This window comes from Neolamprologus brichardi, chromosome 5 (assembly GCF_056152115.1).
Source record: "Neolamprologus brichardi isolate AB-2024 chromosome 5, ASM5615211v1, whole genome shotgun sequence".
In the NCBI taxonomy this organism is placed as follows: domain Eukaryota; kingdom Metazoa; phylum Chordata; class Actinopteri; order Cichliformes; family Cichlidae; genus Neolamprologus; species Neolamprologus brichardi.
Window position 1 is genome coordinate 15,203,137 of NC_142108.1, and position 25,865 is coordinate 15,229,001.

At 39.0% G+C, this 25,865-nt stretch overlaps 2 protein-coding genes across 2 annotated transcripts in view; both read left to right on the forward strand.

The window, feature by feature from the left end:
* tex264a (testis expressed 264, ER-phagy receptor a) overlaps positions 1 to 20,251 on the forward strand; it is a 70,408-nt gene extending 50,157 nt beyond the window's left edge. The window contains exons 3-4 of the mRNA XM_006806699.3: positions 11,247 to 11,418; positions 18,899 to 20,251. Coding sequence (XP_006806762.1) covers positions 11,247 to 11,418; positions 18,899 to 19,260 — 534 coding nt within the window. The 3' untranslated portion in view covers positions 19,261 to 20,251. The remainder of the gene's footprint in view (positions 1 to 11,246; positions 11,419 to 18,898) is intronic.
* Positions 20,252 to 23,246: 2,995 nt separating this feature from the next.
* Positions 23,247 to 25,865, forward strand: part of grm2a (glutamate receptor, metabotropic 2a) — a 36,758-nt gene continuing 34,139 nt past the window's right edge. Inside the window, exon 1 of the mRNA XM_006806702.3 lies at positions 23,247 to 23,997. The gene's annotated coding sequence lies outside the window, so the exon portion shown is untranslated. The remainder of the gene's footprint in view (positions 23,998 to 25,865) is intronic.

Consider the following 25,865-nt stretch of genomic DNA (forward strand, 5'->3'; position numbering starts at 1 on the left):
AGTAACGAGTAAAGTAAGGGATTACTATTGCAAAAACGGTAATTAGATTACCGTTACTTTCCCGTAGGAACGCTGCGTTACTGCGTTACTGCGTTACTAAAACCGTGATTTTCTTGCGAGAATGTCTCATGACAGTGACGTAAGCGAGTGTGATGTTCGTGACAACAGCTGTGTGCAGATCAACAATGGATCATATATCGAGTGCGGAGAGAGTATGAGCGTGCAGCGTTTAAAGCGTGGAAGTACTGACCTTATTTTGAGTTTGATTCCGTAAAAAGTGACAAAAACATTAGTGTCCGCTGTGCGTGGGAAGAAAACTTCTTTTTACAGCGAAAAAAACCCCTAAACTTCCAAGCAAGCACCGAGTAGCTACATCGTAATGGGAAACTCACAGAGAAACTGCGGTATCCTTCCGCTGACCGCTGCAGCACACCTGCACCAGGATAAACCTCCGCCTACTCTACTCCTGCTTTACAGGTGAAAATAGAGCAAAAGGACCGCTAGTCTTTGACTTTATTTATTTTCTGCTGTGTTTTACTTGCATCTGAAAGAGTGAGTGTAAACACAAAAAAATAATTTAAACAAAAAAAAAAAATTATATATATATATATATATATATATATATATATATATATATATATATATATATATATATATATATATTTATTATGTGCTGGAATGTGCAGAAAATAGGTTTAAATGTTAAACAAATTTCTTCCAGTCAGATAATGGTGCATATAATTAAAATTTTGCTTCATGCATAAAGTTAAAAGATTAAAACTAACAAAACAAGTTTTAAAAAGAGACTTTTCCATTTGATTACATTTTGTATGATGGATTATGTAGAAAAAGTAGAATTGGGCTGAAAGATCTATCGCTTTATCACCTATTCAGGTTGTAAATCATGTTTTTAAAAAGTAACTAAGTAACTAAGTAACTAAGTAATTAATTACTTTTGAAAATAAGTAATCAGTAAAGTAATGGGATTACTTTTTTGGGGAAGTAATCAGTAATTAATTACTGATTACTTTTTTCAAGTAACTTGACCAACACTGGTCCTGAGTAACCCACAGGTGTAGTTATATCACCATAAACTACTAACTTGGCACTGTGATGCCACGTGTTCCATATTCGATACACGGGTTTTTTGGGAGTTTTTGAAACCTCCTCATCCTCAGTATGATTTCTTTTTACTGAAAAACGTGAATAAATTGCACAACAATGCATGTGTGCAAAATAATATTTAATTTATTATTTAATTTTAATATGCCATTTCTTTTTCTGTCAGAAGATTCAATTAAATCTCCAGTTTCAAAACATTGTAACTTTTTGGAAATTATTAGGGTTCAAGTCATTTGCTTTTGTGGTCTAGAAATTGACTGTTGTCTCTGTTCAATCATTTGAGCAGCTGCTATCATTTCTCATATATTCTTATAAGTTACAGAAAACCAGTTGCTTTTAAATTAATGTGAAAAAAGTATGTATTTCAATCTCACCCGAGAAGACTTTTTATGAGACCGATCTGACTGATATACTGATCTTGATTGTTACAGTAGGATGTATTATATTCCTCCTGGAAGGCTGCTTTATGAGCAGTAATTAAAAGTGGGGGCATTTCTATTGATTCAGTGCGGGAATTACTGCCTATATCTTGAAGTGAGTATTAATAAAAGGTCAGTCAGAGTACTATCCTGGGGATAAGACTGTGTTCAAGGGCACGTCCACAGAACTGATGCTTCAACCTGTGTCCTTCTATTTAATCATCTCGTTCTCCTTCAAACTGACTTGTTCTGTGTTTGTTCACTTCACACCTCTTCTTCCACGGACATTTTGTGAGATCCTGTAAATATCACAGTACTTGTCTTATTTTAAGGATAGAGCCTGATTAATTACTCATTACCTAATGAGGTATGTGATACAAGAAGCATTCCTAAGCCAAGATGATACTATTCTTTTCTGGTTAAAAATCCTGTACACTACATCGGCCAAGCAACTGATATTAATTAATACTTTTCTTTCCAAAGGAAATCCTGACATGGTTACACATAAGATAAAATATCCTGTGTAGGCATGAAATGTTGTATTGTAGTAACAATACATGCAGCAAATAACATATTTTTCTAACATTTTATGTTTTCTTAGCTTTTGAACTTCTGCCATGTGCCAGAGATTGTGATGCGTATTTTGAAGGTAGAGTACTACAGTACCCATGATTTCTTTATATTTTGCAGGGAATGTGGGAAACAGGTGCAGCAATGTATTGAACTATATGCAAACATTACATGGAAATACAGCTTATAGGGCAAGATCTCTTGAAAATCTATGTTTGGTCGGACTGTCTTTACTTTTCAACACAGCCTGAACTCTCTTTGGCACTTTTCTTGTCATTTCTTGTAAGTAGTTTTCAGGAATATTTCTCCAGGCTTCTTGTGGGACATTCAAAGCTCTTCTTTGGATTTTGGTCGACTTTTGTTTTGTTCTAAGTCAAGATGATCCCACACCAGTGAGGCGTCCGTGAACAGTAGATGGATCAACTGAAGGGCCAGATGCATGTTTTAGACCCTGTGTCAGGCTTTTGGTGGGTTTCTTAAGGATGACTTTCAGATACTGTTCATCTGTTGTTGATAGTTTATAAGTTTGTCACTTGTTTCGTTTGTCGTCCACTTGTCCAGTTTCCTAAATTTTTAAGGACTCACTCCTCATACTGAGATATGCCTAAAACTGTGATATTTGCCAGTTTTCATAGATTCAACTGAAAACATGGTAACTAATACAGTAAAGCGTTATATTTGGCTCCTCTGAAGCAAAACATAAAAAAGAAATGAGGGGTGGCTGGTGGATATATGATGGATATCACCCACTTCTGTGTCTTACACTTTGCCGCAACGCCTACATATATGTTTTTTCTACTGTTGTCAGCAAACAGCAGGCCCCAGAGTTTTGAGCTGTCATGCAAATCAAACTCCAGACTGTCTGATTTCTCTAATTAAAATGTGTTTTTTTCATAGACAAAATGTAACCAAATACAGTAGTGACTTTAGCAGGTGTATTTTTTTATTGAAATTCAAACTTCTGTGCCTTTAGCACTTGACTGCACATAATTATACCTGGATTTCACACCTCCACTATATTCTGATTTGTTTACATCACCAACTTGGGGATTATCTTCTGTTTATTTGCAAGCACAAGAGCTTTTCCTTCAAATGTATTATTTATGGGAAAAATTAAGAAAAGACTATTTTGTATAGTAAATATTAATCATTAAATTGTATTCGCTCTTAATTTAAATGTAGTCAATTTAGTCTTTGGTCATCAGTAATTATTAAGAGGTGAGATTTCCTAATGTGATGAGGAATTTTGGAAAGTGTGGCCGTGACGATGATAACCATTGAGTCTGCTAGGAGGCGACGGGCAAGGAAGCAGTGACCTGTTTTTCGATGGTTCAGCCATCTGCCTCTGTATCCTGCAGCAGAGCACATTTCATTCCCAGCAGCTTCAAGACACAGGTTAAGTGGAAGCTTGTTGACTCCATGATAAGCTTTCGGGAAATAGATGGCACCCAATCAGAGAGCAGACAGGCAGAAACCACAAAAGGCCACTGGGTGGAAAGAGAACATCTTGCTTGTCGTATAATTAAGACGTTCAAGCCGGGAGCGAGTTTTGATTATGACAGTTAATCTGTCTGCGATTTCTTTATTTATTTCCCCAGTGACAGTAAGTATAGATTACTGGTCAGTGAAACATACCCCTCACAGATCAGACCCCTTTGTTGTACATATCGTTGTTTAATAATAGATGTTAGTTGTTGTTGTTTTTTTCCTTTTGCTGGCTGTCAGATGAGATGGCTGTAATCATTTAAACAGGTAAGAAAAATGAAACACACTGTGTATAACATGTAATATGGAACAAGCCTATTTCAGTGAAACTTATGTAACATATGATAGTGACTCCAATCAGTACCAGTAATAATGCCTTCTGAAATAAACTAATGTATGTTAGACCTGCTTTTTATATTAGCTGAGGAGGATTTACCACAAGAAAAAATACTTTGATTAAAAAAAGGAGGTGGTGGTGGTGGTGGTGGTGGTGGGGGGGGGGGGGGGGGGGTACCCAACAATGTTGGAGTAAACAAAAGCAGGTTAGTAAGAAGTTATGATGAGAGGTTTTCTTCATGCAGAAATAATCAAGGGACCCAGAAGAATAGTATAAAATATGAATATATTTATTATGAAAATGACTGAATATCAAGGAGAGGAGAAATGAAAACACATTACAGCAGGTATCATCATCCCTGTTCTGATGTTCTAATCTCACACAGAGTTTCATATACCCCCTTCTATGTCTGCTCTCCAGATAAGGAAACAAATTGTGCCTCTGCACTATCAAAAAGCAACTAGTCTGTCCTTGAGGCCTATCCTAGAGCCAAAACAAACAGCACCAAACACAACATGGGTCATTGTTCTCCAAAAGGTTCCATCAGGCCTCCTGAAAAAGAAGTGCAATCCCCCTAAAATACAGGTGTTAACTTCATAAAAATCTATCACAGAAGTCACTGTCAGGTGTAAAGATTAATGCTGCCTGAAGATTTGAGCAGCTATAACTAGGCAGTGTAAGTGAATGCTGAGGCACCCATGGAAATGATATTCAAGTTTGGAACAGGTAGGCTTATGTTTGAAACAAAGATCTTAGTTAAAACCTCTGCTTCCGTATATATTTTGGTATTTTTGTCTCTGTTTAGTTTTCATTAAATATCATCAAAGACAGAAAAAAGCTAATTATGTTAATGTTACTTTGGTTACTTCAGTTTAGAGATTGCCTTTTGATTGTGCACTGTTCATAAAGGCAAGTACAGTTAAAGTGAAGAATCAATTACTGTGTAATTAGAAGTAGTTGTTTGTGTCGACAGCAGAAGGAGTAATTAAAAAAAAAACTGTCACTGAGGTCTTTGAAATACCTTAAAGAGCAACAGAATATACAATAGAAATGAATCTTATAACCACAGATTAAGTGTAGTAAAATGCCTGCAGCAGGGAAGATGATTGAATAAACAAACCTATGTGAAGATTTTATAATCGGAAAATTAGAATAAAAGCTTTCAAAAAATCAACTTCATACTGCAAAATATGTTAATGGAAGTGAAAAACACACCAGTCGTAATTTTTAGGATGATTTTCAAAATAAATATATTCAACAACGTAACACTGTTAATGCGTTAGCAGGAGTGCAGTAATGATATTCAATGTTTCTGTTAAAGCAAATTTTGTTTTAATGTGGAGTACATTTATTTTGAAGAACAGCTCTAGAGTGGTGCGTTTGTGAATTAAGTAAGTGCCCAGTGATTTGTCACAACAACTGAATGCCCTGCTGGAAAACTGTGGACATTTATGTTGATGTCATTTTGGCATCTACGTACGTTAACGCTGCTGCATTTTAAGCAACCACACCGCCAGCCCAAAGAACACAGAAGCTCCACCCACATGACCCAGCAGACCGTGCCCTAATGTTTTGGAACTACTTTAGTGCCATTACAGGGACCTACACCATAATGCACAGGGAGTTTTACATTAACGGTCACAAGTAGGATTTTTGACTCCATTCTGCAGGATTAGGTGATAAGATGAGATAAGATGTTATAGAAACATTCCTCCTCAGGACTGAGATGGGCTAATATATGTGTCAGTAAATCACTATATAGTATTAATTAGTAATTAATTGGTAATATGCATGACATGATTTACAAAATTAAAAGGTCCAGAATCAAAAATTGTTTTAAAGTCAAAGAAAACCTGTGCTGTCTAATAAGCTGTCTTTATAACACACTGGCATCCTGCAAAGTGGATTATTGAACATGTGCATCATCTTGTGCCTCTTGTAGCTTCACATGCTGTTGTGTTGCTTTATTTGTTCATTTATTTTTTTATTCAGGTATGAGACTTTTGCAAAAGAAAGTACTTTGCATTTCCTTTGTTAAATTAAATTAAATTTGTATTTGTACCAAAGATAATGGAAGTTATATCCTGTCTCCCTGATGCTGTGGTAACCATTAATTCATCAGATTCAGCCAAGTGTTTAAATAACATCTTGCAGTCACTGCTGGAAGAATCTTTTATGGAAAGAAATGGGAAATTATTAACAAATGACTGTTTTAAAGTAACTCTTACTGTCTGTAATGCAGATATATTGGTTTACACCTTTCTTATATGTGCTTTTCTTTCTTTTATCTGTTACCGTATCCCTTGGAGATACATATATGCCTACAGTATAGTGAACTGTCTTTGTCTCAAATTCTCTGCTCATTATCGGAGTAGGTTCAAGGAGATGGGCACTCATTTGCATAAGGAGCCCCAAGGCTGGAGCCTCTGTGTGTAGCAGCCAGGTGATTCATACCAGCTCCTATAGTCTTATTTTGCAAGGATTAGATTAAAACCCATCAGTCAACCTAGATCACCCTGACCCATAGGAAATGGAGCCAGGTTACCGCAGTTAGGCCATCCAACTTGTTTCTTTCATTATTTCCCCCTCAGAGCTCAGAATAGCTTGTTTTGTAACATAACCATGACAACACAGCAAGTATATACATTCACTTAAATTTATAGACGAGACCTTTATGAACATTTGCGTGGTGAGATGAAGGGCAGCGCGAGCATAAAAATTCAAACAGTGGAGTTATACTGTGTAATATAAAGAGAGCGAGTGCGTGAAGGTTTCCACGTGGGAACGAATATGTGCGCTAAGGAGAAATCAGAAGTGCGGTTTAACACAACAACACATTTATCCAGCAGCAGATTTAAAGAAATAAACCTCGCAACATTTTCAAAGAGCAAAAAGAAGTTTTGAAAAGTGCACCAGGTTTAAGGTTTTTTTTAGTTTTTTGGGGAGAAACTGCTTTTTAAAAAATTTGAAGTGGTCACTTCAGTTCTGAGAGGTTTAACTAACGAGCTGAACCAAAAGCACTTCTTGTAAATGTCATTTTCGCTTATTTGCTAGTCAAAGAATAAAAAGTGAATAGAATAAGAATATTTAAATCTATTTAATGGTGCAAAGTCACATTTTTAGAGTTATACTTCCCTGGAGCTTTCCCTGCATGCTTCCTTCTATTCAAAGTCTCCTGTTTTTAATAGAAAAATATCAAGTATCTTCAAAGCTATTTCACAGCTTCTCCTTTACAGTTACTTTCTACTTTGTGTGGTAATAATTTAAAAAGATAAACTTGGTGATAAAAGCTATGTTTACAAGGTTCAGTAGCTCAAATTAGCACCGGCTTGCTCAGTTTCAGCAGGAGATACTGAGACATCAGTTATAACATAACAATCATGAGGCAATTTTTCTGTTTTGTGTGCTTTTAATACTTCAAGGGCATTTTTGTCACGATCTGAGGAGACAGACGGTACAGTGATGTGTGTGGTGGACCCATGTGCGAACACAAGAGAGTAGACCGGAGTAAACTTAAACTGAAAGCGAGCCTTTATTATGGCTGATGACAGGTTTCAAACAAAGCAGAAATACCGTGACTAAACGGAACTTAAACTAAACTGGAAGCAGATACTGATAAGCTATGAAGACTCAGAAAACCATGACGATGACTGTAAAGACTGGCCGTGAGGACATGGAGGGTGGGAACACAGATGACGCGACACAGACTGCATGAAACACAGAGACTAAATACACATGAGGGATGATCAGGGGAAGTGGCCACACATGGGAGCACAGCTGACACACATGAACCTAAAGACAGGACAGGAGAAGTGAAACTAAATACACTGACATTGAATACAGACTTTCAAAGTAAAACAGGAAACATGGAGATTAGACATGACATGAACTAAACATAACCACGCAGACATGACGCATGACAGGTAGACGCACGAACCAGGGAGACTGAGTACAGGGAGATGACATAAACAACTAAGAAACAAAGGGCTAAACAGCACCCTAGAAATTAATTAGACGAACTAAGCTTAAGCATAAATGAATACAAAAGATACATGAAACTCAACACTGGGTCACACGACCCAGGACCATGACAATTTTGTTCTAATGCTTTTATAGTTTTACTTGTAACTAGCATTGCATATGTTTTTACTTTTTCATTCTATTGATTTTTTGTAATTTTAGCTAAAAAATAAGTTATCACTTAAATATGTTGTTATTAAGTTTAAAGACATGTACATAAAAAATAAATAAAATTAATGAAATTGTTTGTGAGTGCCATTAATGATGATAATGGAATGTTGTCTTATACAGACGCTCATAGCAAAGCGCACTCCTGTGTGTCAACGGCACGTTTTGCTCTCTAATGCAAGCGAAATCCTAACTGATCATTAAAAACTCCTTTTCCTGTTATCACGGCTGAACTCTGAAACACTTCTTTATTCAGTTAATGTTGAATTCTTTGCAGGTTTTATTCAAGTCTTAAAAAGGGCCCCCCAAAAAGCTGTAAACATTGCTATTCTTGCTCTTGTTCTAAGAAATGAAAGCTGTGGGAAACTGACAAACACTGAAGATCGCATGCAGTGCTGGCAAGTTCTCCTTGCACAGAGCAGAGCGGTCTTGCTCTAACAAGAATAGAAAGAGATGTGTGAGGCCCTGGAGCGCGACTGAGCAAGAAGACAAGTAGTTTGATGTATTTGTCGCCTCACAGGTCTTCAACTGGCAGCTTCATTAAATGGCACCCACCAAACACCATTATCAACACACAGTCAAGAGTCGACTCTTGGAAGCTGGCCTTCTAGGCATAGTTGCAACAAAAAAAAGCCAAATGTGAGGCTGGCCAGTAAAAAGGAGATGATTAAGAGTGGTTAAAAAAAAACTCTCAAAGACACTGGACAGAGACAGTTTGGGGGGAAAGAAGTGTTGTGTATAGACACATGTGTGCTTGAGCTCTTAGATGTGTAGCAAATGGAAAGATGCTGAAGGAATGCTTGAAGCCATCTTTCAAGCATGGTGGAGAAATGTTATGGTTAAAGGTTGCTTTGGTGTTGGTAAAGGGCATATTTGTAGCGATTTAATGCCCCAAAGCACAGCTCAAAACTATGAATTCTTTTGAGTGTTTTGGAGCCATTTGCTGATATCAGTTGTCCACATAATGCTTATGTCCTAAAATGTCAGGAATGTGGCCCCCAAAAATATACAAAAACAACAATATAGTTAGACCCAAAAAGGTCGGGTTTTCCTGGACTACTTTTGTATCTCCTTGCAAAACTTTTGCACCACCTTTTAATCCTTTTCCCCAATAGAGAAAATCTCATAGGTATGCATTAATCTGTGCGATGTAAAGGCAGGCCGGTGCAGCCTCAGTGTGGCACTGAAAGAAAACTGGAAGAGGGGGGTCTCAGTGACCACTGCCAAAGCTGATTGAGGCAGAGGCTGTAATTGCTGTGATTGTGAGGGCAGCCTTGGTATGACAAAGCTGCCACTGTAGCCATGGCTGTACTTGGGCTGTTGCAGTTCTGACTGTGACATATCTGTTAATGAGAAGAACACTGACTGCACGTGTGTGTGTGCAGTGATGAATGTGCTGTAATGGGGTTGGCGGTTTAACACATTTGTCACAGAAGCAAATAGTACAGCCGTACATATTCACAGCACCACAGAGTCAACCTTCGAATGCAGCTGTCTGAAGGCTGAGTGATAACTGTATCCAGCCACAGCTTCACCTATAAGAGCCAGACAGAGCAGCTGCAGCTGTGCTCACAGCCAGCAGCAGTATACAGTCATAAATTTGCCTTTAATATGAGGAACGAGAAAGAATTATGTAAAACAACCCATCATACTGAGCTCCCTTCTCTTTAGTAGCTACAGAGTGTTACCCTTAGCCAGATCTCTATTATAAGTGAACAACAAGGCAACTTTTTTTATGAATCATAAGGAATAAAAAAATAAAATCAAGGGCAAAAACACTGCGTGGGATTTTTATTGACTTGTGTTCATGTTTGTGCATTCCAGCATTCATATGTCACTTTGCAGCCGTTCACAGCTGAGACCAGCCTGTGCAGCTCACCTCTGCTTCTGCCGCGCTCTGATGGCTCATCACACAGCTCATTCCTCTGCAGTCCCTTGAGAACTATATGAAAGCATAAAGAAAAATTATGAAAGGCTAATGTCCACTTTAGAGGAAAATATAGTATAATATTTATAAACTCTCCACTCACTGCATATACTTCTTGCGGAGAGTGTAGACGCACAGATGTAGATGGTAATGCAACTTTAATGAACTCACATGGAAGGGGATACAGTATATACATATTAATGTATGAAAGACATAGTGTTATATCAGCAAAGGCACTTCTGAACTGCATATTTGAAATGTTTTCTGCTTGTCTAAGGTGTTCATCACACTCCTTCAGCACGGGTCCTCGGTCCCTACGCTCTTTGTCGTGTTTTATGTGAGAAACATTGAAAGAAAGGATTTAACCAGTAGTTTTATGAGGCCTTTGGGTGTTTTAAATTTGTGTTTAGCTTTTGTAGTGCAAAATAATAACTTGGAAAAACATGATGGGTACAGTGAGAACTGAAGATGTCCTTTACTCTCAGTGTTGAAGTTAATTGAGTCTGCTCAGACCTTTTTCATGCAAATGAAACACGAGGGCCTTTGCATCACTGCTTCCTAAACATTTTTTCAGGCATGTCTGACAACATAAGGCAAAAAAGTTCATATCCTACCACCAAAGATAAAAAAACAGGATTATAGTTCAGTTTTTTTAGTTAGTTAGCTCGACTCCATCAGAAATCTGTAGTTTTCTCCTGGTCGTGTACGCCACAGCTGCAGTGGCTCTATTCCCCACCAGTGGGGATCACATTTTGAGAACCAGTGACCCCGGTGCCACTGGCACTGTGAAGAAAAGGGCATGTTATTTGTTTACAGAGATTGTGCATCACTTGAATTTGATCATTGTGAAGACGATTATGTAGAATTCTGTTATCTTGTGTGCATAGCAGTCATTTAAGCAGATAATCTGCTCTCTGTTGATCTGATCTTTCTCACAGCTCAAAGCTAGTCAGACTTCATGCTGTCTGTGTGCTGGTTTTTCTTCTTTTTCCTCTTCCAGCTCAGTGCAATTATGAAAGGTTATCGCTTTCTCAATTAGAGACACAAGCACAAGTTTGCACAAATATTAAGGTGACATTCGACAGTGTCTTTGTGGTTTTTACAGAACGAACGCGCCTATCTTTGCAAGGGTAATAGGATATTATAAGGTAAATCTCATTTCCTGTTTTGTGTCTTTTTTCTTTTTCCATTTTAATAGGAGAGGAAGCTTTGTGCATTCCCAACTATTGAGATCTACAGTTCGGATGTCATCAACTATATGGTTCCGCTGTCTCGTCAGACGGACTTCTTTGTACCAGAAATGAAAGAGGAGGTCAGAACAGATGTGAAGGAAGAGGACTCGGACGACGATAGAGGAACCGACATTACAGGTAAAGATTTTACACATCCTCGGATACTGTTAGCTCCCCGGAGGCAATTAGTGACAGCATTAAAAAGATTTCTCAAACAAGAAGAAAGAGCTGTCAATTTGTCTGATTCAAAATATATGGCTCACAAAAATTAAGGGACAATTTTCAGAGCGGAACAACTTTAGTTTAGATTTTTTGTGTGATTTATTTATTTATCTTTTTTAAAATCTAGCCGTCAAAGAATTGATGCTTTCGGTTTTCACTCGCTGTTCTCAATGGATTACAAAATGTATATCAGTAAAGATTTTCAACTTTTAATGTGTCATTCATTGAGATCTGATATGTGATTCAGGTGTTTTCTTAATTTGTTTGATGCGTACATTTTATAAGAAGTTTGTAGGAGAGCGTAAGAGAGTAGTAAGGTAACTAAACTTATCCGATTCCTGTGGTTTAAATTATCACCGGACTGCGCTGATGTGCAGCTATATTCTGCTATTCTCGGATTATGTGACAATAGAGCAAACCTCACCATGTGGCCAGTGGTTTTAACCACAATGAGGTGGTTAGCCTGATGAGTCAATGATGTGTGAAAGCAGCTTTAAAAAAAATCAGGGACAACCAAATGCCACGTGAAAAAGGAGCCATCATGTGGTTATACTGCTGTCGTCTAATTTCAGTCTTACCAAGCATTCATTTCTACTCTGTTGATCCTACAGCTTGTGTCAGTTAAAAACAAACAAAGAGAAAATGTGTAACAACTTTTATTTTGTCTGCCACTGCGCTGACTCCTCTCTCGCCCTGGATCACAGAGGACGGGCGATATCTGAGACTCTGTAATTGCTCTGTCATTACAAGTATGTGCCTTCAAGCGCGATGTCTTCCATGCTGCCATTACTCTTTGAATCACAGCCGACCTGTGGGCTGGTCTCAGAGCCGTATTGACTTAATCAGCGTACAAATCTCCAGAGAACAAAAATGGTGTTGCTCTGTGGGGACAGAGTGAGTGGGGATGGGTTGATTTAAATCAGGTGCCTTAAGAATAGATCATGTGACATCCCTTGTAAGCACAGCTTAAATTTCAGAGACATATATGGAAGAAGGCCTAACATGTTCTGACCATGGTTAGTTGGCAGCCACCTTTAAAATAAAGCGTCATTACATGACAGAGGTGAAGACCACTGTCCATACACAGCAGCTTTATCCGCTGTGGAGACTCTCACATTCTGAGAGGCAAGAGCAAACTGAGAGTCTGAACTATTCACAACTTTAAATGAGTTTGTCAGCATCACCAGACCGAGACAAAGTTTTGATTATTGCTTCCCTAACAAATGAGAAAGTAAATAAGAAAGACCTAAAGTGCCAGAAAGCATTTAAATACGTTAATTCAGATCAAATTAATTCGATTTGCCACATGTCTTAATCACATGAGGAGAAAGTGATTTTGCAACGTTGCACACTCTTACGTTTTCTGCATTCACCCAGTGGTCTCCAAATCTTTTGTTAATTCGTCGCGCCGCCGTGTCTGCGTTAATCCAGCAGACCTTTGTGGCTGTGTGCTCGGTCTGGAGCCATAGCCAAGAGTTAATTAGTTTGGCTTACCATGAAGGCTAGAAGTAGGGAATAGACAGCTAGCCTTGCTCTTTCCAAAGATGTCCCCATCATAACTAATATTACTAATGAACATGTCTCCAAATAGAAATGTAAAAGTTTTATTTTTTTAAGTAGAGGTGACACAGCTATAATACAATGTCAATGAAAGGACACATCTACATGTGAATTTACTTAAAGATGTGTCTGTATAAAAATATTTTAGCCTAAACTTAATAAAATCAAAGAGAGAGGCTGGAGCAAAATAAAAGATATTATGAGTCTCTGTTAGGCTCTAAGATCAGAAGACAAACAGACTCACTCCACACAGACGAGTGGTGTGTCCATTGTGCAAAGCTCAAAGCTAGCCAACAGCAAGGTGGTCAGTGCAATGGCTGTTTTTGGGTGAATAAACACAAATGGGTAGATTTTAGGGAGAATTATTGCCTCTAACCGTTTCCTTATACAGTGACTTACTGGATTCTCCTCTGGCTGCCTGCAAACATTACATTATTGAAAACAAAAGCGTTTGTCGAAGTTTCAAACTATTCTTTTGTTGTAGTATTTCAACTGGTGTGGCACCAGTCTAACGATGATTTATCACATCACTTTATTCTATTCACAAACTAAATCAAAGACAGTTCAATAAACATTGGTCTTACTAAGTGGTACAACAGAATGTATAAACATTTGTCACATTCACTTTAAACACTTTTTTTGGAAAGATGTGATATTTCTTTTTATGCTCCACATTTAACACACAGAGCCTTTTTAATCATTCAGTACAATGCTGACACTGCTAACAATGCTTAGCTACTGTGTGTAGTAGAAATGAAACAATAAGTGGAGTTTGCAGAGAGGTGGATTTTTTATTTATTTATTTTATTTTGAAGAGTTTCTTTTATCAGAGAGTTGTGTGTTCTGCTTTTTCATACTTGTGAAAATTGGCTTGGAAATCAGTTTCTTTGGAAATATTTGTTGAATGCCTTTGAATACCGTTTCTTCCATCAGAGAAATGTTTTTTTACCCACTTCTTGGCAGTTTTTCTTCTTGGCTGTGATCTGTGGTTTTGAATTAGCGTCCATAAATCGTCACTGTGAAAAACAGAATCTATCTTTATTAAATGCCCATTACTCAGAAAGCCAAGATGTGCCCAGTGCTTAAAACATTTCAGAGCATCATTTGGATATCACAAAAGGCTATTTATAGGTAGATCATGAGGAATCTCCAACACTGAGGTCAAATCAGTTTTCTTTAGATAACAGATAAATGAAAAGTTCCCCAAATATTCTGAATGAGTGAGTATTTGCCTTTGATTAAAGAAGTCCTTTTTCTATTGGCAGGGTTGTAGTTAAGGTGGCAGGGTCAGAAGTTTGTATCTGTAGTTCAGCATGCTCCTGGTGGTGCAGTGCTATGGGGAGTATTTTCTTTTCACACTTTGAACCCTGCAGTACCAACTGAGAATCATTTAAACACCACAGCCTACCTGAGTATTGTTGCAGAGCATGTTCATTGCTTTATGACCACAGTGTACCCACCTTCTGATGGTTGCTTCCAGCAGGATAACACGCCAAAGCTCATCTAACTGTAGTTAGATGACCTCAACAGTCACCACATCTCAGTCTAGTAGAGCACCTTTGGGATGTGTTTAAACAGGGGATTTGTCACATGCTAAAAAGGGTTCAAACCAGTATAAGCAAAGTGCAACTCATGAAGTGGCTGGGGAGTGTGTATTGAGTGGCAATCAGAGCAGACACACTATATGTAAGCCGATACCAATTTAATGACGATTGACCATCTGTATATATATTATATATGCGGCTCAGCTCTGCTCATTAATATATTTGAAAATATTAACTGTACATCAGGGCTGTACACTGTTTACTTTAAGACATTTTACTATGATATTACTGCACACTGAAACAATACAACAAATACAACCAAGCAATCCAAATTAAGAAGTTTCATTAAACACAGTGTAAGTGTGTTTTTTATGATGAGCTTCCTTAAAACGCTTGTTCTCTTTGGCTCTCATCTGTAAATATGATGATCTATTAAGTGTATCACTTCTTAATGTATGTTTATGCATCGCAATCCACTCTGCTTATCCAAGCACTAAGGAAGCTTTAGCCCTGTCTGTGTCTAATTGCCTCCTTAAAAATCCTCTTCTCTCTTTCAAACAGTTTGAAGAACAAGACCTTGATTCTCTGCTAATAATCCCAATGGGCCCAATTTAACAACTAATTTAGGCAAATGTTACCTAAAAGACTTTCAGAGGCTTCAACCACACTACCAATTTCAGGACTTGCAGTTGTAGTGAAGGGTGAAAGTTGTCCAGTATGTTGAGGTTTTTCCTTGGGGGGCTGTCCACCCAATTACCCTAAAGAGACCCATTATTTCCTGTAAAACCTTATATTGTAAAATGAATCTTTGGAACAATCTTTTCACTGCAACACACAAATGAAATAGACTATGGATCACTACATTAACCCGTTTATATGCATTTTGAAGCAGCACCACCATGTCAAATAACCACTTTCTGTGCCACCCAAGACTGTTCCCATCGGGTGTGTTTGGACATGCTAGCTAATCAACAGGCTCATAAATAGTTATTATAATGACCTAAATGGACTCCCGTATGTAATATTTCACACTCCAGACAAGATCAGATCTGCTGGATGTGATAATTAGATTGTTGGGATTCAAATAAAAAGAAATGGTGAACCTCACAGAGCAGCTTGGAGACTCCCTGTTTATTGTGTTTGGGTCCCTGATGATAGATTTAGTGCAGACACACTTAGATGTGTGGATGAGATTCATTTGGAGTGTGAAGGCAGAAAGACAATGATGTGGATACAAGTGTTTTAGTGTCTAATGGGATAGTCAAGTCAGATTTGGTTTTATTTGTCAAACACATTTCATTTTAAGGCTGTCCTTCTACTTTGCAGAAACAAATTAAGTTTGTGAAGGTTCTCAGTCATCCAGGTCATTGTAGTCTAAGGAGCTTGGAAAGAAAAGCATTTGGACATCTTTAAGTTGCTTGAAGACGTTTCATCTCTCATCTGAGAAGCTTCTTCAGTTCAGAACTGAAGAAGCTTCTCAGATGAGACGTCTTCAAGCAACTTAAAGAAGTCCAGACGCAAAAATAGACAAGCTTGAGAGTCAAACTTGGTGTGACCACCTATATTCTTTAAGACAGTCTGAACACCTTTAGGCAAGCTTTCTTATCATTTCTTTAAGTAGTCTTCAGGAATAGCTCACCAGGCTCCAGGAGGACATTCAAAGCTTTTGAATGATCATTCAAAGATGATCCCACACTGCTTCATTAATGTTGCGGTCTGAGCTCTGCGGAGGCCAATCCATGACTGCTAGTGTTCCACTCTTTGCTTTTCTACCCAGGTCTGATTTTACTGTACTGATAGTGTGTTTGGGATCATTGTCATGCTGAAAAATGAAACCTTTTCAGATAGTATCACAGTATGTTTGTAAGTCCACCAGTTTTAATGAGATCCCCAACACCACTGACTGAAATGCAGCTTAAGCCATGACAGAGTCTCCACTGTGTTCTACAGATGGCTGTAGAAACACACTGTTTTACCTCTCCACTTATCTGAACCAAAACAATTAGATTTGGATACATCACTCCATAAAACCTCGTGCCACTGATTTTCAGTCGAATTCTTGCATAATTTGTCATACCTCAGCCTTTTCTCCCCGTATCCCTTCCTTAAGAATCCTCATCAGAATTTGAGAGGAGCTTCAGCGAGTAGCAGATGGATCAGCTGAAACTCTTCTGTCAGGTCTTTGCAGGATTTTTTCCTGTTTCGTAAGGACATTACTTTCAGGTGTTATTCATCTGCTGTAGGTTTTAAACCTGCTCTTTCTTCTTTTGCCCTCCAACTGTTTAGTTTTCTCAACGTTTTAAAAGACACACTGCACACCATGCTGAAATATGCCAATTTTTTTAGTTAAAAACTATTTGCGAGTTACCTTGTTGGTGCAAAAGTCTAATTTTATAGCTATCAAACGGATTTATCTTTGGAAATTTTTGTTGATTCAACCAAAGAAATGAAATCAAATGAACTGTTTTTGTGACAAGCTGTTAGTTGCCTAAAAATGTATTTTTTTTTTCTTTTCTTTGCCAAGATGTCTGTTATGTGTAGACACAACAGTGGTTCATCCCTTTAGTTTGGTACTTTTATGGTTAATGATTCATAGATCAGTGTTAAGTGGGTTAACATACAAAAAAGCATTCTCTTTGATACTGGTCAGGTACAAGGACTGAACTGAAAACAAGCGAACAAGCATCCAATGTTCAAAGAAAAACTTTCAAAGACCTTCAGAAAGCCTGGAGAACCTTTTCTCAACACCACTTTAAAATAATTAAAACAAAGTCTGGCTCCTTAGAAGGAAAATATAAAGAAATGAGGAGTGGCTCAAGACTTTTGCGCAGTAATGCATATATGTATAAAATCAAACTTCAACACATTAATTCAGCATGTGATCACAGCTTTATACAGGGAGCCTTTTTAAGAGTTATCGTCACATGGGCTTTTCCTCCACTTCTTTGAAGTATCTTTGAGAAGACCAACTGCGGAAAGATCACTGAGTAATATTTCTTCTGTAGGTGGGAGGTGTGATGTGCTTCTCACATTTCTTGCCCTAATGCCAGTTTTCATTTGTAATTTTAGGGAGGCTAAGCAGAAAAAGCTTTATATCTTTCACGTGTCTCTGCTTACATCTTTGACCCATGCAGAGTATTTTTCTTTCCGTGAACCTTGAACATGTTGTATTTAAACCTTCCAGTAAGTTTTAGTTTTTAAATTTCTCCTAAATAATGCAGATTTTTTTTGGTCCACCTACACAGTACAGCAATAACCTTCCAAATCGCTCGCACAAAAACTCCTATGAATAACATTCATCAGGGACAATAAGTGGTTATTGGGTCACAGTGAATCGTAGATCAAAGGGCAATTAGAATCAGGTTTAGACAGAGAGCATTAGTAAGCTGATCATGTGGGTGAGAAAATCTCCATCAATCAGGTTAATGGACATTCTTTGTGATTACAGATATGCAATATGCACAGCAAGAATATCCCTCTCTGCAAATTATAGTCCATTACACAATTTCATGCAAGTAATGCCAACATGTAAATGACTGGTCTGTGACTTTTGTATAAATAATGTCTCTCAATAATATTTTTGTCCCTCTGAGCTCATCTGATTAGTTAAAGTTGACTGAGCTACATCTGCTGAATTTTAAGTGGTGAGCACTTTTAGGTTTCATGAAGCCAACGTTACATTTCTAATCTGTGATCAAAGGATGGAGGAATATGTAAGTGCATATACCCATATCTTCACATCCTTGCATCATTTTTGATGAGCTTCAATACTAAGCATATTGTTAAGATTACTTACCCAACCAACATTGAGAAGATGATGCTTTTTAACCATATTCGCAGTGTTGCCATGGATCATAAAGTCACGAGATATGACAACCGATTGTGAAGTTGGCTACAGATATATACATGCAGTAACTACTATCTTCCGTAGCTGTTTCCATTGTTTGTGTGCTTTGTGTAAGTAATAGTCTCTGCCTTGCCACCATTATTTGAATATCTGCAGCAATGTCCCAGAGGATGAATCCTAATGACTTTGTTCAGCCACTGACTTCATCTCAAAGTTTTCACATCACAGTATCAGAACACCACCTTGCTGAATTAGCAAAATATTTAGTACAGACTTCCTCTGTTCACCTGTAAAATCAATCATTCAGTTTTAGTCTACGTGAGCTTTCCTGCCTTTCCTCCAATGATTTTATTTTGTTAATTAGTTGTGCATGACCCACTTTCTCACAGCCAATTTCTTCTGTTTTGTTTGTTTTGTTTTGTTTTGTTTTTTTGCATTGATGCAGGTGCAGATTCCCACAGTGATGTGAGCTCAGTAAGCGGTGGCGTGCCCTGGGACAGCAGAGAGACGTCCCTGGCTGTTTCCACAGCCGCTTCCATGGCTTCCTCACTGCCCCTGAGAGACGTTTTGGATGCCAGTGAAGACCTTAAATACAGGGACCATAGCGACAGAGGCTCTAATGACTCAGTGGGCAGTGGCTCCTCCTTTGAAGAGCTTGACATGGATCAGGAGGAGCTGGGGGAAGGTGAAGAGAGGGTGAAGGAATATGGGGAAGAGGAGGACACTCCTGAAGGTGAAGGCGGAGCTAGAGAAGGAGCTGAACTTGCGGCTGAGAAGAAGGAGCGCTTAGGGGAAGGAGAGGAGTAGGGAGGATGCTGAGGAGATAAAGGATGTAGCCACGTAACACTGGCCTGCTGGAGAGCTTCTCAGCTGTGCTGTTGCTGGTTATCTGTCATGTAATCTTGTTGGTGGATCTAAAGCCGTTAATGTAATGACCAACATGCCGTATTTCCGCGCCTTCTAAATCTCTTTTTGAAGCCTGTACTTTCTGTTGTGCTCTAATCTCAGTTCAAAAGAAAAAAGAAAAAGAAAAAAATCCAGATCATGTATCTCTGTCTATACAAACATACACACAACAAATGGGAGATTTAATTAGATATTTCATTTTAATTGTAATCCTGTTTGGATCACTTTTATTCCCTTTCAGATTAGAAGTAACCCTTCAGTTTAAGATTAAGGATTAAAAGCAAAGGGGAAACAGAGTTACCTACTATCATGGATCATCAGAAAGTATATATTGTTTTGCCCATATGTGACAGGTGATATTGCAACCCCGCTCTCAAGGTCAAGTCCTGAGGAAATTTGTGTCACGCGTTTGTGCGCATTACCTGACTTTGGTGTTGTGATGTAACGACTGGGTGAAAAAGTGCAGGCGTTGCCGCTGCTGTAGAAATGTTCATGGTGCTGTTTCATTGTGTTATTTTATACAAGGGGAAATTCTAAAAGCTGAGGTGGAGAAAAAGGTTATTAAAGTAACATCATCAATGCCTCCGGGTCACCAGGACTAAGATTTAGATTAAAGTTCAGACATATTTGTAAGCTTTCCCCCTGAAAGGTGTATAGAATATTTTATTGTCACTCTGCAAAAAAAGGTTAATTGAATTATTTTAATGTTTTTTCTGTGGGCAGTTTGTTCTGCCACATTTCATTTACATTTATGTTGTTGTAGACAAAATTCACCTATTATCTGAAACTAGATGTAACATGTTTGTAGGTTGACGTCGGATATGATGTACGATGCATTGCCATGTCTTCCTGTGTGTAATAAAATTTTCAAAGAAATGTTAGTTTGAGAAGAATAGCAAAAATGGTCTTTTATCCATATTTATTTGTGCGTTTCCCAACAGGGATGCAGGAAGGTAACAAAGTGTGTGTGTGGCAGTCAAAGCTTTCTCTGAAGTTTCATGACTTTACGATGTAACGATTGCTTTGTGGGGCTTACATGTGAATTCATAAGCTGCATAAAAGAGAAATGGTACAAAATAGCCCATAACATCAGTTTTTCAGTGCCGGGTGAGTTAAACAATGCACTGCTTTAAGGGGTTTTTTTTGTTTTGTTTTTTAAGTGAGCAATTTCCGCAGCACCCTTAGGACTGGGGAACTGGGAAACTATTTAATCAGAATGCATAAAATAATACAAATGTAGATACATTTGGAAAGCATAAACACTTAAGATTAGTCTCACAAAATGTTGTTTATCCAAATGCCGGCGCTGCATCGATCGGGTCAACATTTGACTGAGTGGTTTGGCATTTGTTCTACAATTTATTTAATCAGCTGTGTGCACAAAACAACAGGAAGAATAGGCTCCAGCTGACTACTGAAGTTTGATGGACATACTTGTTCTTTAGCCTGCGGTTCTTAATGAGCATCATGACCTATAAGTGTTAATGTTTTGTTTCCAATCCAGCGCCATTGTAACCATGGTAATTTTACTGAGTAATACGCCACTAACCAGAGAGAGAGAGAGAAAAGCCTTTCATGCGCCTGGTCATGCTGTTCGTTTTGAGGATATTGACTTAATTGAAAAAAAGAAAAATGTATTTAGGGCTTGTTAGGAATGCAAGCCAAATTAGATGTGTAGACACCAAAGTCCACTGAAGAAGGATTTCACAGCTACACTCTTCTTTGCATTTGACTTGCAGTTGGAGTATTTGGACAGTGATACGTATTTTGGGAGCAGGTGGAAGAGGCTATGGAAAGGTGGAGGTATGCTCTGGAGAGAAGAATAAAAGCCAGTAGAAGCAAGATGAGATGGTTTGCCAGCAGGAGGAAGAGAAGTGAAGGAGGACGTGCATGGGGTTGGTGCCACAGAGGAGGATGCAGATGATCTGCCGTGTTGACCCCTAAAGGGAGCGGCCAAAGAAGAAGAAGCCCCCATACACCACCACCGACAGTGGATTGGATATAAAACAATCCAGATATGACTGCAATACAGTCCTTCAGCTTCACTTCAAAGTATTATTTAGGAATTACAGCCATTTTTGTACATAATCTCTATATTCGCATGTTCAAAAGCAACTGTACAGTTGTCTGACAAGCATTTTCATGGCCAGGCGAGGTCTGTTTCCACAGTATTTCACAACAAATTAAGCAGATAAAAGATCTAGAGTTGCTTCCATGTGTTGATCTTAAACTGTTAACCCCTCTGGTACACTAACCTGGCAATGAAACTTTTTGTCATTCGATCTTTAAATGACTTCTGAGCCTCTAAAAATAGAGGATTATTTATAAAATGGCTGCAAATCCTAAATAATACTTTTGTTAATCCCACTGAATTACAACTCAGTCTGCACGTCAGTGACATCATGATTACCACAGTAACACAGCACAGTATGTGCAATAGCATATTTGCAGTTTCAAAAATGTTCCACATGCTTTGACGTCACCATAGCAGACTGAAAGAGACTCGAGAAATTTCAAATGGGTACACATGGATACCCTGATGTACCAAAATAGCCAGTTCTTCTAAAAACTCTGCTTCACATTTGGCATATCTAATGTTCAGATGTGTTTTGGCTTTTTAGAGATCTGGAGCCGCACAATGGTGTTAGGCAGAAATGAAATCTTTTATTTAAGCTGCCTTCCATGTTTATTGGACCCATAACATCTATACTGATACTATGCAAAAATCTCATAAGTGTTAACTTTATTATGACATCAGTGTTATTTCTAAACCCTGTTGTTGCAGAAATGTACTGTGTTCATTTTTAACAGATCTTTAAATAATAAAAAGTGACTATAAAAATGCGCAACAGCTAATCTATTACAGTTATTCTATTACAAATGTTATCACCAAAATGTAATATTGGTCTGGCTCCTCAAACTCTCAGGAAATCCTAATAAATGAACAGTAGATGATGGCAGATGATGAAGATGTGATACCTGAGTGTTACTGAACAACCACCATCAACAGAGCGCTGATCTTTTGGTCTTATACAGTGATTCCCACAAATCAAGCACGCAATCTAACCAAGGGCCACTTTTGTTGGAGGGTTCATTATAACACTGTTTTTTCCTTCACTTTGTCCTCGATTGCCTTGCAAGGCTCATACAGAAATATAACCTTATCTGTTGACCAGAAAACGCACAAACCACGCCAGCCTTTAGTAATATTGTCTTTGTTCTGATGAGAGAAAAAAAATGAGCTCAGTGTCTTGTGCGTGACCAGTCTGCGGGGACAGATGCCCTCACCACATGTGTGTTGCACTTTCAGGATCAACTCTGGCACCCCAGCCGTGGTCCAAAGGCAAAAATAAAAATCGGTGAGGAAAAGAGTGCGATGACACACTGGGTCAACAACTGATTTAATTAATTGTGAAACCCACATGGGTGTCACACAGCGTTCGAGGGCGCGGAGATTATTGCCTGTCCATGAAGTTAATTATCAATCTCATTACACTGAAAGAGAGAAAGAGAGAGACGATGTGAAGTCTCAACATACAAATGTAGAAGCCCACGACTGCGTGTGCGAAGCTGCTTTTGACAGGAAGGAGGGGGGGTCCCAGCACATCCCCTCTCCAAGCGCACGTCCCTTGAAACGCATCGGCCTGCCATCTGGGACTGACCTCACACTCATCTCGCGCCGTGTCACAACTTGTTTGCCGATCCCAAATAAAAATTACCACATCTGGAGATAATCAGTCCCCCCCCCCCCCCCGCTCATTTGAACTAAACAGCGGGTGATTCTTTAAAGCCTCTCTCCACTGACATCCACAGTCCGTCAGTTCGCGTCTGGAGGAAGCTACGCAGTCGGTTCATTGGGCTCTAAATGACATAATTTGGCACAGAGTTGCGACGAGGCAGACTGCTATATCCAGGACTGCTCCTGCGTGGAGCAACTGCGTCTTTGTTCAAGTGCGAAAAACCTTCTGAGAGTTCTCCCAGGTTGCTGTGGCCATATCCGCAGCGAGCGCGTTCATCAGCTGATGTAAAAAAAACAACAACAAAAAAACAACATACATATACACATATGTGTCTCGTTGCCAGCTATGGGGGATTTTGCCAGTCGAGTAACAGGTAGAATTTAAACTTTGAGTCGGTTCTCAGGGCGCCAAGTCGATAAACTGGCATCCCACCAGGATAAACAACACCTTTAATGCACGCCGTCTTATTAATCTCTCTCACACTTGGCGCTGAAACAGAGAGAGAACACTCTCTCGCTCAAAGCAGTGATGTGGGCTTCACTTGCATTTATTTCAAGCGCGTTTAGGAGCTGTGACTTTTGAACCGCTGTTTGCAGGAATCGCTCCTCCAGGAATCCGGCGACTCTTTTTGCGGTGTGTGTGTGTGTGTGTGTGTGTGTGTGGCGTTATTATTATTATTTTCAGCACCACGGACAGCTGCCTGGCACGCGGCTCAAACTTCAGGCAGCTACGCTCACCTCCTTCATCCACCCTGCTCCCCAGCTCCTCTGTAGTTCGCAAACACACTTGCTTTAGGCTTTAAAAAGAAAAACTCCAACAGTGGCGCGAAGGATATGCGTTTAGTCTGCACCGAGGATCCACTGCACGGTAGCGCTGGAAACTGAGGAACCGTTGGCAGGTAAGAAAACGTGTTTCTTTTTTCCCCCTTTCTTATTTTCTGGGATTATTTGTGCGTTGAAAGCCTCCAAAGTGCATTTTTCTGAAGTTAAACGAGTTGTTTTGCAAGGAAGGCGCTTAAGTCGCGTTTTGACTTTGTATGGTTGACAAAATTATTCTTATGATGCTGACAAGACATCTGTGGTTTTACACCCTTTAATGCAGCAAGCTACACATGTGGATAGGCATTCATTTCTGGAGCTATTATCTCGATGCTTATCATCATTTTGACCTGATTTTTGTTTGCATCTCTGGCTCCGGGCATAACCATAAGCAGTAAAAGAATGATAAATGAGGGAGGCTGCTGAAAAAACTACTAAACAGGCGATGCAGTAACTACTACACGACAACATCCACCATCTCCCTCACTGGGTTGATCTCCCGTGTGACTTCAAAGTGAGACAAAAACTTGATTGACATTAGTTACATGTAAGAAGAATATGATCTGCACAAAGGAGCTGTTTCTTTTCTTTCCAGGCAAAGGCTTTTACTTGACTCTGGCTCTCTTCCACGGGAAAATGGATTGCTATCTCAAATGTTTCCCTTTGGCACTAAATTGGGCATTTTCATATTAATTCTTCAGCAGCCGAGACTTGTGATGCCCTGTGTGTGTCTAGAAACGGGGTGTCTGTGTAATTATTTGTTCCACAAGCGTCTAAAAAGCATTTTCAAAACTCGTGGGGAATATGAAGAAATGCAAAAGCTGTGCAAACAGTGTGAGGCTGCATCCTTAATACTGGACAAAGGTATTAAAGGAGGCAAAATGCACTGTGGATTATTCCCAGGGGGCATCTGTGTGGCTGCACGTTCAGCAGATAAAACACAAGAAAGAAAGAAAAAAAAGCCTCATTTTTCATGCCTCAGTTTAGTCAAACCCCAGATTTAGATTAAACCAAAAGGTGTACTTATTAGGCTGCTTGATCAACTGTTAATATATCAGATGCATGTATCTGAATTTCTTACATAACAGAATTACAGCAGGCACGCTCCTCTAAGACTAAAAAACTGGAATAATATGTGAGCTCATGCTCTCACGGCTGAAGATGTTGATTACTGTAAATTATTCAGGTCATGGCTGACTGGAGAGGAACACGCTCTGCTGCCATCATCTGAATCCAGAAACAAAAAGTGGCAGAAAGGGGCAAGGCTGTCTAACCTAGTGGTCCCTACACACAGCTCACTCCTGTGTGTGGCCAGGTTCACCTGTTACTCTTCACTTGATGACAACGGGGACTCACTGCCAGTGCGGCACAGGGATAGGGATCCCTAATTACTTTCATTTCTCAGAGCAGTGCAGATAGCAGCGTGAACAAAGACGATACAAAAAAGACTCAAATGCACAGAGAACACAAAACTCTGTGCACGAACTGCGTGCCAGCTTACTCTTATGTAAACATTAGCACCAATGTGTGGTTGACTACCAAGTTATTAATAATGGAGCGTGACTAAACTTTACCCCTTCTGCTTTCTAGATTTCAGTTTCATGTTAAGAGACATCGGTCTTGTTACTTCATCATCATTCAAACCTTTTACAATACACACGAGTTGCATTTGCTACCAGCCACAAGTGATTAAATTCAAGCATGACGACACGCCTGTGCTATCGAAAGGACAGCTTAATAGCTCACCCTTCCATCTGATCACGCAAATACACACATACATGCAGGTGGGATCCACAGACTGATCATATTATGTCTCTACAATACATCTGTTTAGTTAAATATTTAATTTCTCACTCACCAGTGTTAACATAGGAGTTCATCTGCCGATTTAGATTTGGTAATCAGATGGTACATCTGCACCAGTTTTAATAAGGTGCAGTTGCGTTGC